Genomic DNA, 12,913 nt, shown 5'->3' on the forward strand with positions numbered 1-12,913 from the left:
CAACAAAAAATATTTGCACTCACATATTTACCCAGGAAAACATATCCTTAACTTCTCTTTTTTTTTCCACATTTTTAAAATTTATTTATTTGTCTATGTTGTGCAGCATGTGGGATCTCAGTTCCCCAACCAGGGATCAAAGCTGAGACCCCTACATTGGAAGTGCAGAGTCTTAACCACTGGACCGCCAGGCAAGTCCTTACCCTTAACTTCTATGCTTTCAAATGGTTACCAAAAGTCAATTAGGGGAATCAATGTTCATAAATCAACACTCATAAATTTATCATTCTAATATTCTGAGTTTAATTTTTGGTTAAGATTCAGACCTTTCAACTGCAATCAACCCAGACTAATTCCACCAAATTGTGTTTCAATGGTATATAATCCACCTTTGATTGTGGACAGCATACAAAGTTCAGTTCAGTCGCTCAGTCATATCCAACTCTTTGTGCCCCATGGACTCAGCAGGCCAGGCTTTTCTGTCCATCACCAACTTCCAGAGCTTGCTCAAACTCATGTCGATTGAGTTGGTGATGCCATCCAGCCATCTCATCCTCTGTCATCCCCTTCTCTTCAATAATAATAATAGCAGATAACTATTCTGAGAGTTCACTATGTGCCAGGCACTACCCTAAAGTGCTCTATATGCATGATCTCACTTGATCCTTTCAACAGCTCTTTGAGCTAATTACTATTATTTCTCCTCACTTTATAGACAAGAAAACCAAGACAAAAAGTCACATAGTAAGTTGTAAAGCCAGGATTTAAACCTAGGCAGGGTGATTCCAGAAACTTTATGTTTAACTAGTCTACTGTATGCCTTCCCCAAAGTAGCTATTTGATACATAGTCACAGGGCTAGTTCATACTTTAGTGTGACTTCTGTGGGGTAATTTCAACAGCTCACTTAGTACTAAAAAGCCAAGGTGAAGGACACCTTTGGAAGAAACCAGCAGCCATCACCCTTGGGGGGTCTTTCTCTATAAGGGACTTAAGCAGCTTGGAAAGTGCATTCCAGCCATTGAAACTGACAGCAGATTCTTGGATGTCAATGAGCTTTAGTTTTTGTTCCTCATATTGGAGTAATAACACAGTGAGTTTTTTTTAACTGAAGTATAGTTGCAGTACTATATTATATGCTACAGGTGTACAATATAATGACTTACAATGTCTAGAGGTTATACTCCATTTATAGCTACTATAAAATATCAGCTATATTCCTCATGTTGTACAATATATTCTTGTAGCTTATTTTATACAAAATAGTTTATACCTCTTACTCTCTAGAGTAAGAGTTTTACACCCCCACAACTGGCCTCACACAAATTACCAGCTATCACAAAAGAGGGGTTGCGCTCGACAGAAAAAAATCCCTATGGGAGGTTGGAGAGCCATTAGCTATGTCACTGCAAGACAGGTAATGGTTCATCTGAACTCACAGGGACTTGGTTTCAGAAGATTGTTAGAAAAGTTAGTCACCACTTGAAATACAACCATCAGATAACAGCTCAGGTTCACTAATATAAACAGGGGCTTTACTGGTTCATGAACATAAGAGGTTCAGGTGTAGATCTGGTTCCAGGCAAAGCAGATCCAGAAATTCAAACAGTCCAGTCAAGGCTCCACTGCTCTGTCAATTCCTCAGCTCTGCTGACCACAGCTTGGCCTCTTTCCTCACAGTCTTTCTCCATGTGGTAGACAAGATGGCTGCTGACAGTCTCAGGCTAATACCCTCTCAGATGGGAATTCCAGCAGAAAGATGTCTCACTCCCAGAGTTCATAAATCAGTCCTGGGAAAGACTATAATGTGTCCAGCTAGGAGCATGTAACCATCCCCCCATCCTAAATCTCCAAACAAGTTTTGGCTACTCTGATAGTTCAGTGTGAGTCACACCCACTCTGTGGCCTGGCTATGTTGGGGAAACAGGTGGGGATGCACCGTCCCATGTGGTTCAGATGGTGTTTGAGAAGAGTTTCCCAAAAGAACCACAAAATGAAGAAATCACTGTGAGCAAACAAAAACATGGCTATATAAACGCTTGGCAATAACAATTAAAGTAACTAACTAGATGCCTCCACTTTGCCCATGAAAAAATATAGGTTTTCTGTATTGGGCCTTTCTGATTGCCCTTCCAGGGTACTTTGCATCACTAGGTTTCCCATTTCAGAAGACCTGGGCCAGTGTCAGAACTCTGACACTGAAGAGCCCTGTGAAGATGAGGAAGACTCTCCTACTTTCTGGGGGGTTCTTAGTAGGAAATTAGATATGAGACCAGCACTCCCTACTCAGCCCAAAGATTCACCTTTTGACTTAAAAAAAAAAAATCACTTCTCCTTGCTGGGTCCTAATCTTCTTATCTAAGTGAGGGTAAGGGATTATCTCTAAAATAATCTAAGATAATCAATTTAAAAAAAAAAAAACAGGAAATCCCAAAGCATCTGCAATCCTGACCTTGTGGGCAAAGCTTTCCAATCTCCCAAGCCAGATACTTAAAAATTCCATCTGGTGTTAAGGAAGGTAGAGCAGGGAAGCAAAAGCCTGTGTTCACAGAGCAGGCCTGCAGCGGTGTGTACAGGGGTGGGGAGGTCCAGAGCCATAGGGTGGAATTGCCAGGAAGCACTTCCAGGACCACAGCCCAACCTCACTACCACAGCTGAGGCTTAATGAACACCTCACCCTTTGCTTCATAGTTCAGCGCCTTCCAGTTAAGGACATTAGGACTGAGGTTCCCACCAACATAGACAGTGTTAATCTCTTCCGGCGACAGCACAAAGTCCCACATGTTCACATCTCCAATGTCTCCCACCAAACACTGGTTTCTATCAAAGCCCCCAGCGAACGCATCCTGCTCCTGCCCCAGGATGATGCTGGCGTCTTTCCCCAGAGAGGCTCCCTTCTCCAGACTCTTCCTCACCCGGGGTTTCCCATTCACCCAGAGCTCTGCAATTCCAGAGGTGGACTCCCAGCTGGCACAGAGGTGTGTTGGAGCTTGAGTATTTTCGAAACTCTGGAATGATACCTCCTTCCCATGTACTCCAAAAGTATAGCCTCTACCCTTAGACCAAAATATGAGGATCTCGTTAGGTTGCTGCCTGGTGGCATAAGAGAAAATGCTGTAGCTGCGGGTTCGGGCCAGCTCTGTGTAGAAATAGAGACACACGGTGAAGGCTTTGAGTGGGGTCTCTAACTGTGTTTTCAGAGATACGTAGGAATTCTCCGTCTCTTTGGGAAACACGAAGGCCTTCTTATGCAAGTCTGTGAGACAGAAAGCAGAGGAGAGGTGAGAAGTTTCTCAGATCACAAAGATCTATTCCTGCATAAATAGAGTTTGGGATTGAGAAATAGACTGATTATTCCTCAGTGTCATACACACACACAGACATACACACACTCACCCATGCTGGGTGTCCCTCTGACTTCACCTTGTATAATCTTAGGCCCCACTCCTATCACTCAAATCAAATCCTTGGCACATCCTGGAGTAGCCCCTACCTGTCTGGCCCAAAACACTAGGGAAGCCGATCAAGGCCAGGAAGCACCACAACAGCCTCTCCATGGTCAGTCTATGCCTCCAATGCTTCTAGCATCTGGATTCACCCTTCTGGAGAAGATGTCTTTGGCTGAAAGCTCAGCAACCAGAAGTCCTAGATTCTTTGCCTCTAGACCTGCTCCATCCTGCATGGATTTATATCCAAGGCAGTGGGGGAGTCTGTGCCACCACGTAAATGATTTTCCAATACTAGCCTTCTCAGCAAGTGTCAGGGCTCTGGAAATAAGGGAAGCAAAATAATTCTGGAACAGAGAAATCAATGTTGGTTATTTATTACAAGCTCCTGTGACTATGAGATCACCAATTCTTTGTGACAGGAAAAATGAAGAAGCTCTCTGAGAGTTCCACTTGGGTATTTATCTTGAGAAAATAATTTTAAAAATCTTAATAGAAGCATGGCCACCTGAGAACATATCATAGTGCATCTCTAGCACCCACTTCAGCCCAAGTCTTGGTGTTTCATGGAGGATAGCTTCTGGAGATGAACATCATTGCCAACCCTTTTCAGATGCCTCTGGTTCACAAATTTGGAAATACCAAAAACAAACATGTCATCCACAGAGCCAAGGACAATTTTTTCTTAGTCAGCTGAGTTTCATTGCAAGGAAATCTCTGGTCCAGTGAAACATGTGCCTGATCACAAACGTACCATATGTCAGAGTTTCTTCATGTCAAGATTCAGGGAGGAATCAAGATGATGCGCCCAGTCCTTCAGTTGTGTCCGACTCTTTGCTACTCTATAGACTGCATCCCACAGTCCTATGGATGCATGAAGGTGAAGGTGAAGTCGCTCAGTCATGTCCAACTCTTTGCGACCCCATGGACTGTAGCCTACCAGGCTCTTCCATCCATGGGATTTTCCAGGCAAGAGTACTGGAGTGGATTGCCATTTCTTTCTCCAGAGGATCTTCCTGACCCAGGGATCCAACCCAGGTCTCCCACATGGTAGGCAGACACTTTACCATCTGAGCCACCAGGGAAGTCCATAGAAAATCTCTATGGACTCCTCTGTCCATGGGATTTTCCAGGCAAGAATACTGGAGTGGGTTGCTATTTCCTTCTTCAAGGGATCTTCCTGACCCAGGGATCAAACCCACATCCCTTGTATCTCCTGCATTGGCTGGGAAGCCAGTCTTACTATGGATCTTTATTTAATCCAGTCTTCAAATGGCTATTTAGCTCCTCCTCTCTCTTCAAACCCCCAGAATCTCATCCATTCTTATGTGCAGCAATCACAGCTCTTTACTGAGAAATTAGAAGAAAGCCACTGTATTTCTTGTAGCAGAGGCTTCTGGCAGCTGCACGATACCCATTCTCCACTTCTCATCCAGTAAGAACAGGTTGGTTGAGCACACGGTCACCTACTCAAATACTAAACTTCCCAGCCTCCTCTGCAGTTAGGAGTGAGAATGTGATTACATTCTGGCCAATGACATATGAACAGAAGGAATAAGGACATTTTCCAGGTTGCCCCCTTTAAAGACTTCTCTTGTGTTCTTCCTTTCCACTTACCCTCTGCCTTCTGTCTAGTATTCAGACATAATAATAGGAGCTAGAGTATCACTTCTCGACCACCATGGGTGAGATACACATTTGAGGTTGCAGATAGATGGAGCCTGGATAATTGACTATGGAATCACTGCATCAGCTCTAGACTAACTACCCCAACATTTCCTTGAAGGAGACATACTGTCTTTTGTTAAATCAAAACTATTAATGTGGTCTTCCTGCTATAAAATCCAAACTGATATCTTTACACATCCTCCCATCTCCAAATCTACCAGCCTTTCTGAATCTTTACTTACATATACTGCCTCCCTCTTATGACAAAGGATGAACTGTCTGTCTATATCTAAGGGCAACCTTTATACTTCTGCAAAGGATCCCAGACCCTCTTAATCACTCAGAGTTTTGCTTCCATCAGTATCCTATCTTTTGCATCATTAATTTCTTCATCTTTACTCAATCATTCCCAAAACCAGACAAACATGCTGTAATATATTTAATCTTTTACAGAAAGGAAAAAAGAAGGGAGGAAGGATCCCACATGTCAGGCATCCCAAGATTCCACACTTCTTCAGCTACTGTTCATCATTTCTGCTCTCATTTACTGGAAAACTCCTGGAAAGGGTTTTGTGTACTGACAATCTCTGTTTCCCCATCTCCTGTTTTCTCCTCAATCCATGCAAACAAGACTTTGGCCTCCACCACTTCAGCAAAACGAACGTAAGCAAAAATCTCTTCCTTGTCAAATTTAATCATTGATTTCTGGCTTGACTTCTCATCAACAACTGACAACAGCTATGTGCCAGAATGCTTGAATACTGGCACAAAGATTTTTTTTTTAAGTGAAATGGTTTTAAAGTTCTCTGCCTAACAGAAGTGGTCCTCCCTTTCCCCTCTCTCCATCCTTGATTCCCAAGTGGAACTAAGAGATGGCAGAGCCTTCAAGGACATTGCTTGAGTCTCTCAATCTAGTCTTACTAGTTTCACCTCAGGTCCTCTGAAGTGAAGTCTATTAGCCAATATACCCTCTTTTTACTTATTTTAGTTGGTTGTGTAATATTGACATTTCAATGAGTTTTCACAAATAGAAATCTCCCCGACAATTGTGTGTCCAAACTGATTACTACTTGCCCTAAAATGAAATATCCATTTAGCATCCTTGCCCCAGGAATCCCCCTCCCACCCCAGAAAAGTATACGTTTTTCATGGAAGGGGCAGCATATAAGCTGAGACACAGATAGGGAAGCAAGGGTTTTAAGACTAAGAAAATAATACAAGCAATGGTCACCACAAACTTCATTTTCTATTGCTTCATTCACAAACTCCAAAAAAATTTCTTGAACCTCACTGTGCATGATAGTCCATTTTAGTGAATCAATATCTTTTCAGTCCTCAAATTTTATTGGTTTGCAAGACAAAATTCTGAGATATCCTTACTCTGTACCAATTATACCAATTCACTCTCTTATTTACTCTCTATAGTGGTTCGTTAGTGTATCTTCTCTGCCTGATATTTCTCACTTACTAATCACTATTAGTATCGCTGTTGTGTTTGCCAGCAAAATAATTACAGTTGTATTTGTAAAGTATTATTGTCCCTCTCCGTTCCCACCATTCATAAAAACTTGCTAATGAAACAATGTACAGAAAATTTGGGCCTGAGGCCTTTCAAAATAAGTGAGAGGCTTTCAAGTTTCCTTGAGCAAGAAAATAATAGACCTGTGTTTGAAATTTTCACTGGTGGCAGCATGGAGGATGTATTGGAGTGAGAGAGATGGTAAACAGGGAGAACCCCTTAGTGGGTCTTAGTTCATTAGTACAACAAGACACATGTTAGGAGATTTACCAGGAATCAGGCACTAAACTAGCTAACTAGAAAGTTTTTAAAATCATTCTGGACCCAATCCCAGTGTGGCAAAGCAGGGTGTGTCTGTGTCTGTGTGTGTGTGTGTGTGTGTGAGTGTCTTCACAACACCAAATAATGCTTCAGTATCAGTTGCATGCCCTACAATTCAATTTTAATACTATCTCCCCAGAGATAGTATCAGATTCCACAGGTTAAGGATTCATTCTTACAAGACTGCCCACCCCCCAACCATCCCTTCAAATGCCAATCTGAAGCCCAGGTTGTGCTATAAACCTACTGGCTATAGAGCAGAGATTCCAACAACCTCCTCCACCCTGGGTTCGATTAATCTGCCAAAGTGGTTCACAAAAACATTTTACTTACTAGGTTACCCCTTAGTTATTAAAGGATATAACTCAGGAACAGCTAGATGGAGGAGATGCATAGGTCAAGGTCTGGGGAAAAGTGAAGAGCTTCTATGCCATCTCTGAACACACCACTCTCTTCACATCTCCACATGTTCACCATCTTGGAAACTCTGAACACCTTTTGGGTATTTATGGGGGCTTCTTTCACAGAAGGTAATGGCACCCCACTCCAGTACTTTTGCCTGGAAAATCTCATGGACGGAGGAGCCTGGTGGGCTGCAGTCCATGGGGTCGCTAGGAGTCGTACTCCACTGGGCAACTTCACTTTCACTTTTTACTTTCATGCATTGGAGAAGGAAATGGCAACCCACTCCAGTGTTCTTGCCTGGAGAATCCCAGGGATGGGGGAGCCTGGTGGAAGGCCATCTATGGGGTCGCAGAGTCGGACACGACTGAAGCGACTTAGCAGCAGCAGCGGCAACAGCAGCAGCAGCATTACATCATTTGCCATTCGTGACTGAGCTCAACCTTCAGCTCCTCTTTCCTCCCTGGAGGTATGCGGGTGAGACTGAAAGTTCCAACCCTCTAACCACATGGTTATGTGGTCCACTGGAGAAGGGAATGGCAAACCACTTCAGTATTCTTGCCTTGAGAACCCCATGAACAGTATGAAAAGGCATAGAAAACAGTATGAAAAGTGATAGAATACTGAAAGACATACTCCCCAGTAGGTGCCCAATATGTTACTGGAGATCAGTGGAGAAATAACTCCAGAAAGAATGAAGGGATGGAGCCAAAGCAAAAACAATACCCAGCTGTGGATGTGACTGGTGATAGAAGCAAGGTCCGATGCTGTAAAGAGCAATATTGCATAGGAACCTGGAATGTCAGGTCCATGAATCAAGGCAAATTGGAAGTGGTCAAACAAGAGATGGCAAGAGTAAATGTCGACATTCTAGGAATCAGTGAACTAAAATGGACTGGAATGGCTGTATTTAACTCAGATGATCATTATATCTACTACTGCAGGCAGGAATACCTCAGAAGAAATGGAGTAGCCATCATGGTCAACAAGAGAGTCCAAAATGCAGTACTTGGATGCAATCTCAAAAATGACAGAATGATCTCTGTTCGTTTCCAAGGCAAACCATTCAATATCACAGTAATCCAAGTCTATGCCCCAACCAGTAACACTGAAGAAACTAAAGTTGAACAGTTCTATGAAGACCTACAAGACCTTGTAGAACTAGCACCCAAAAAGATGTCCTTTTCATTACAGGGGACTGGAATGCAAAAGTAGGAAGTCAAGAAATACCTAGAGTAACAGGCAAATTTGGCCTTGGAATGCAGAATGAAGCAGGGCAAAGACTAATAGAGTTTTGCCAAGAAAATGCATTGGTCATAGCAAACACCCTCTTCCAACAACACAAGAGAAGACTCTGCACATGGACATCACCAGATGGTCAACACCGAAATCAGATTGATTATATTCTTTGCAGCCAAAGATGGAGAAGCTCTATACAATCAACAAAAACAAGACCAGGAGCTGACTGTGGCTCAGATCATGAACTCCTTATTACCAAATTCAGACTCAAATTGAAGAAAGTAGGGAAAACCGCTACACCATTCAGGTATGACCTAAATCAAATCCCTTATGATTATACAGTGGAAGTAAGAAATAGATTTAAGGGCCTAGATCTTATAGATAGAGTGCCTGATGAACTATGGACTGAGGTTCGTGATATTGTACAGGAGACAGGGATCTAGACCATCCCCATGGAAAAGAAATGCAAGAAAGCAAAATGGCTGTCTGGGGAGGCCTTACAAATAGCTGTGAAAAGAAGAGAAGCCAAAAGCAAAGGAAAAAAGGAAAGATTTAAGCATCTGAATGCAAAGTACCAAAGAATAGCAAGAAGAGATAAGAAAGCCTTCTTCAGCCATTAGTGCAAAGAAATAGAGGAAAAGAACAGAATGGGAAAGACTAGAGATCTCTTCAAGAAAATGAGAGATACCAAGGGAACATTTCATGCAAAGATGGGCTCAATAAAGGACAGAAATGGTATGGACCTACAAAAAGATATTCACGACCCAGATAATCACGATGGTGTGATCACTCATCTAGAGCTAGACATCCTGGAATGTGAAGTCAAGTGGGCCTTAGAAAGCATGACTACAAACAAAGCTAGTGGAGGTGATGGAATTCCAGTTGAGCTATTTCAAATCCTGAAAGATGATGCTGTGAAAGTGCTGCACTCAATATGCCAGCAAATTTGGAACACTCAGCAGTGGCCACAGGACTGGAAAAGGTCAGTTTTCAATCCAATCCCAAAGAAAGGCAATGCCAAAGAATGCTCAAACTACCACACAATTGCACTCATCTCACATGCTAGTAAAGTAATGCTCAAAATTCTCCAAGCCAGGCTTCAGCAATACGTGAACTGTGAACTCCCTGATGTTCAAGCTGGTTTTAGAAAAGGCAGAGGAACCAGAGATCAAATTGCCAGCATCCGCTGGATCATGGAAAAAGCAAGAGAGTTCCAGAAAAACATCTACTTCTGCTTTATTGACTATGCCAAAGCCTTTGACTGTGTGGATCACAATCAACTGTGGAAAATTCTGAAAGAGATCGGAATACCAGACCACCTGACCTGCCTCTTGAGAAATCTGTATTGCAGGTCAGGAAGCAACAGTTACAACTGGACATGGAACAACAGACTGGTTTCAAATAGGAAAAGGAGTATGTCAAGGCTGTACATTGTCACCCTGCTTATTTAACTTATATGCAGAGTACATCATGAGAAATGCTGGACTGGAAGAAACACAACCTGGAATCAAGATTGCCAGGAGAAATATCAATAACCTCAGATATGCAGATGACACCACCCTTATGGCAGAAAGTGAAGAGAAACTAAAAAGCCTCTTGATGAACATGAAAGAGGAGAGTGAAAAAGTTGGCTTAAAGCTTAACATTCAGAAAACTAAGATCATGGCATCCGGTCCCTTCACTTCATGGGAAATAGATGAGGAAACAGTGGAAACAGTGTCAGACTTTATTTTTGGGGGCTCCAAAATCACTTCAGATGGTGATTGCAGCCATGAAATTCAAAGACACTTACTCCTTGGAAGAAAAGTTATGACCAACCTAGATAGTATATTGAAAAGCAGAGACATTTCTTTGCCGACTAAGGTCCGTCTAGTCAAGGCTATGGTTTTTCCTGTGGTCATGTATGGATGTGAGAGTTGGATTGTGAAGAAGGCTGAGCACCAAAGAAGAAAGCTGTGAAGAAAGCTGAGTGACGAAGAATGGATGCTTTTGAACTGTAGTGTTGGAGAAGACTCTTGAGAGTCCCTTGGACTGCAAGGAGATCCAACCAGTCCATTCTGAAGGAGATCAGCCCTGGGTGTTCTTTGGAAGGAATGATGCTAAAGCTGAACCTCCAGTACTTTGGCCACCTCATGTGAAGAGTTGACTCACTGGAAAAGACTCTGATGCTGGGAGGGATTGGGGGCAGGAGGAGAAGGGGATGACAGAGGATGAGATGGCTGAATGGCATCACTGACTCGATGGACGTGAGTCTGAGTGAACTCCAGGAGTTGGTGATGGACAGGGAGGCCTGGTGTGCTGCAATTCATGGGGTCGCAAAGAGTGAGACATGACTGAGCGACTGAGCTGAACTGAACCACATGGTTGTTTCTCCTGGTAACCAGCCTCTGTCTTTAGGTGTGGTCCACCTATGCACATAACAAAAGACCTTCATCACTCTCCTAGGGGTTTAGGAGGGTTCTGGCACAAATGGGGACAAAGACCAAATATATACTTCTTACTACACATCATAGTACCACAGTCACACTAAAGACAATAGGCACCAAATCTAGGGCAGAATCAATAAAACTACAGAGAAGGGGAGATATTTGAGAAGTAAGTCAGTGAGAAAAATTGATAGAAATGAAACACTGATCAAATTCAATAAGAGAGCAGTGTTCTTTAATGGCAAATGCTATGTGAATGAGGTCAAGGTGGTTTGATTGTTAGTACGCAGACTGGTTGGTTTCACTTATTCAGTGGTCAAACACTACAATTTTAAATTCAGTCAGCAATCTAGGAAAGATAACCCCAAGGTCAATAAAAAATGTTCACGTGGATTGGTACAGCAACAGCTTCTTCGTTAGGAAGAAAGAGATGTGTGTGTATGTGCTCAGTCGTGTCTTTGTGACCCCACGGACTGTAGCCCTCCAGGCTCCTCTGTCCACGGGTTTTCCAGGCAAGAACACTGCAATGGGTAGCCATTTCCTATTCTAGGGGATCTTCCTGACCCAGGGATTGAACCCACATCTCTTGCATCTCCTGCACTGGCAGGGAGATTCTTTACCACTACGGTCATCTGGAAAGTCCAAAAAGAGAGAAAGTTCATACCCTACTATTTTGGCGCAATGGCATCACCTTCTTGAAAGGCAGTCTATTACAGAGCCTTTCACAGATTTGGAGCTCAATAGTGTTGTGGGGTGGATAGATGAAGAAATAACGAGGGAACGTAAGAAGGAACTGCAGGGGGAAAGCCAAGTTGCTAAATTTAATCAATGGTGGACTGAGTTCAAGCACAAGTATTTTCTTCCCATCTCAATTCCTACAAATGATAGAGAACATTTTCTTAAGAATAAATCCACTTAGTACCAGAAAAAAAGAGTTCCATGAGTAGAAAGAAACATCGGAGACCTCTGAAAGACAGAAAAGATATAAATCACATAGATAGAGGAAATTATAACCCAAAATATATGCTCGGGAGAGCTGCTCTGAAAATTTGAAGTGTTTCTGAGTGCCCCAAAGTAAAGGACAATGGCAGCAAGTGGTAGAACAAGGTAGTGGAAAGATTGATTAAGGAGTCATTGTCACCATCCATTGCCTTCTTAGTCAAGCATTAAGCATCAGAAGTCATTACCCTTAACCTGGGCAGTGAGAATTCTTAGACCTGGGAGGCTGGAGTTACCTATAAGGAAACTTGAAAATCTCACATCCAGAAGAGCGATTTCTGGTATGCTTTGCCAGCACTTTTTGCTCCTTCCTCATAATCCCTGAAGACAAGCTGCAGAAGAGAGTAACAGCATCTACAGACAAGCTGAAAGAATGAATGCCATGAAAGGGGGGCATCCCACTCAGCAAGTTTAGGAACACTCACCTTGGGAAGCAGGATTTAAGAGTGATTGAGAAGTTATTTGTTGAGAAACATAGTTAAGATACTCAGGCTAGACCAAAGGCTAGACCAAAAAAAAAAAAATCTTGGGAATCAAAACTTTGATACTCCAAACAAGAGTTTCAGATAAAGAAAAACTGGGGATTAGAGGTAGAAAAAATAAGCAAAGAAATAATAGAAAATTTCCCAGAAATTTTGGGACAAACATGGTCATATTGAAACAGTCACAAACCAAGCAGGACTCACAAACCAAAAGATCCATGCCTAACAATTTCAAGGAGCTTGCTAAGTCTGCTGCTAAGTCACTTCAGTCGTGTCCGACTCTGTGCAACCCCATAGACGGCAGCCCACCACGCTCCCCTGTCCCTGGGATTCTCCAGGCAAGAACACTGGAGTGGGTTGCCATTTCCTTCTCCATTCAAGGAACTTAATAATCAGGAAAAGAAGAAACTTT

The 12,913-nt window shown here is 42.7% G+C and overlaps 1 protein-coding gene across 2 annotated transcripts; it reads right to left on the reverse strand.

The window, feature by feature from the left end:
* Positions 1-279: 279 nt before the first annotated feature.
* Positions 280-5,390, reverse strand: LOC138416377 (C-reactive protein-like). 2 transcript variants are annotated; one of them, XM_069545420.1, is made up of 3 exons: positions 5,063-5,390; positions 3,493-4,309; positions 280-3,255 (listed from the first exon to the last, which is right to left on the reverse strand). In XM_069545420.1, exons 2-3 carry the CDS (start codon positions 3,554-3,556, stop codon positions 2,645-2,647), a joined length of 675 nt encoding a protein of 224 aa, XP_069401521.1. In that variant the 5' UTR covers positions 3,557-4,309; positions 5,063-5,390; the 3' UTR covers positions 280-2,644. The 2 variants fall into 2 exon arrangements, with proteins under 2 accessions (XP_069401521.1, XP_069401513.1); XM_069545412.1 differs by lacking the exon at positions 5,063-5,390 and having other exon boundaries at positions 3,493-4,888.
* Between the last annotated feature and the right edge of the window lie 7,523 nt (positions 5,391-12,913).

This window comes from Ovis canadensis, chromosome 1, assembly GCF_042477335.2.
Source record: "Ovis canadensis isolate MfBH-ARS-UI-01 breed Bighorn chromosome 1, ARS-UI_OviCan_v2, whole genome shotgun sequence".
NCBI lineage: Eukaryota > Metazoa > Chordata > Mammalia > Artiodactyla > Bovidae > Ovis > Ovis canadensis.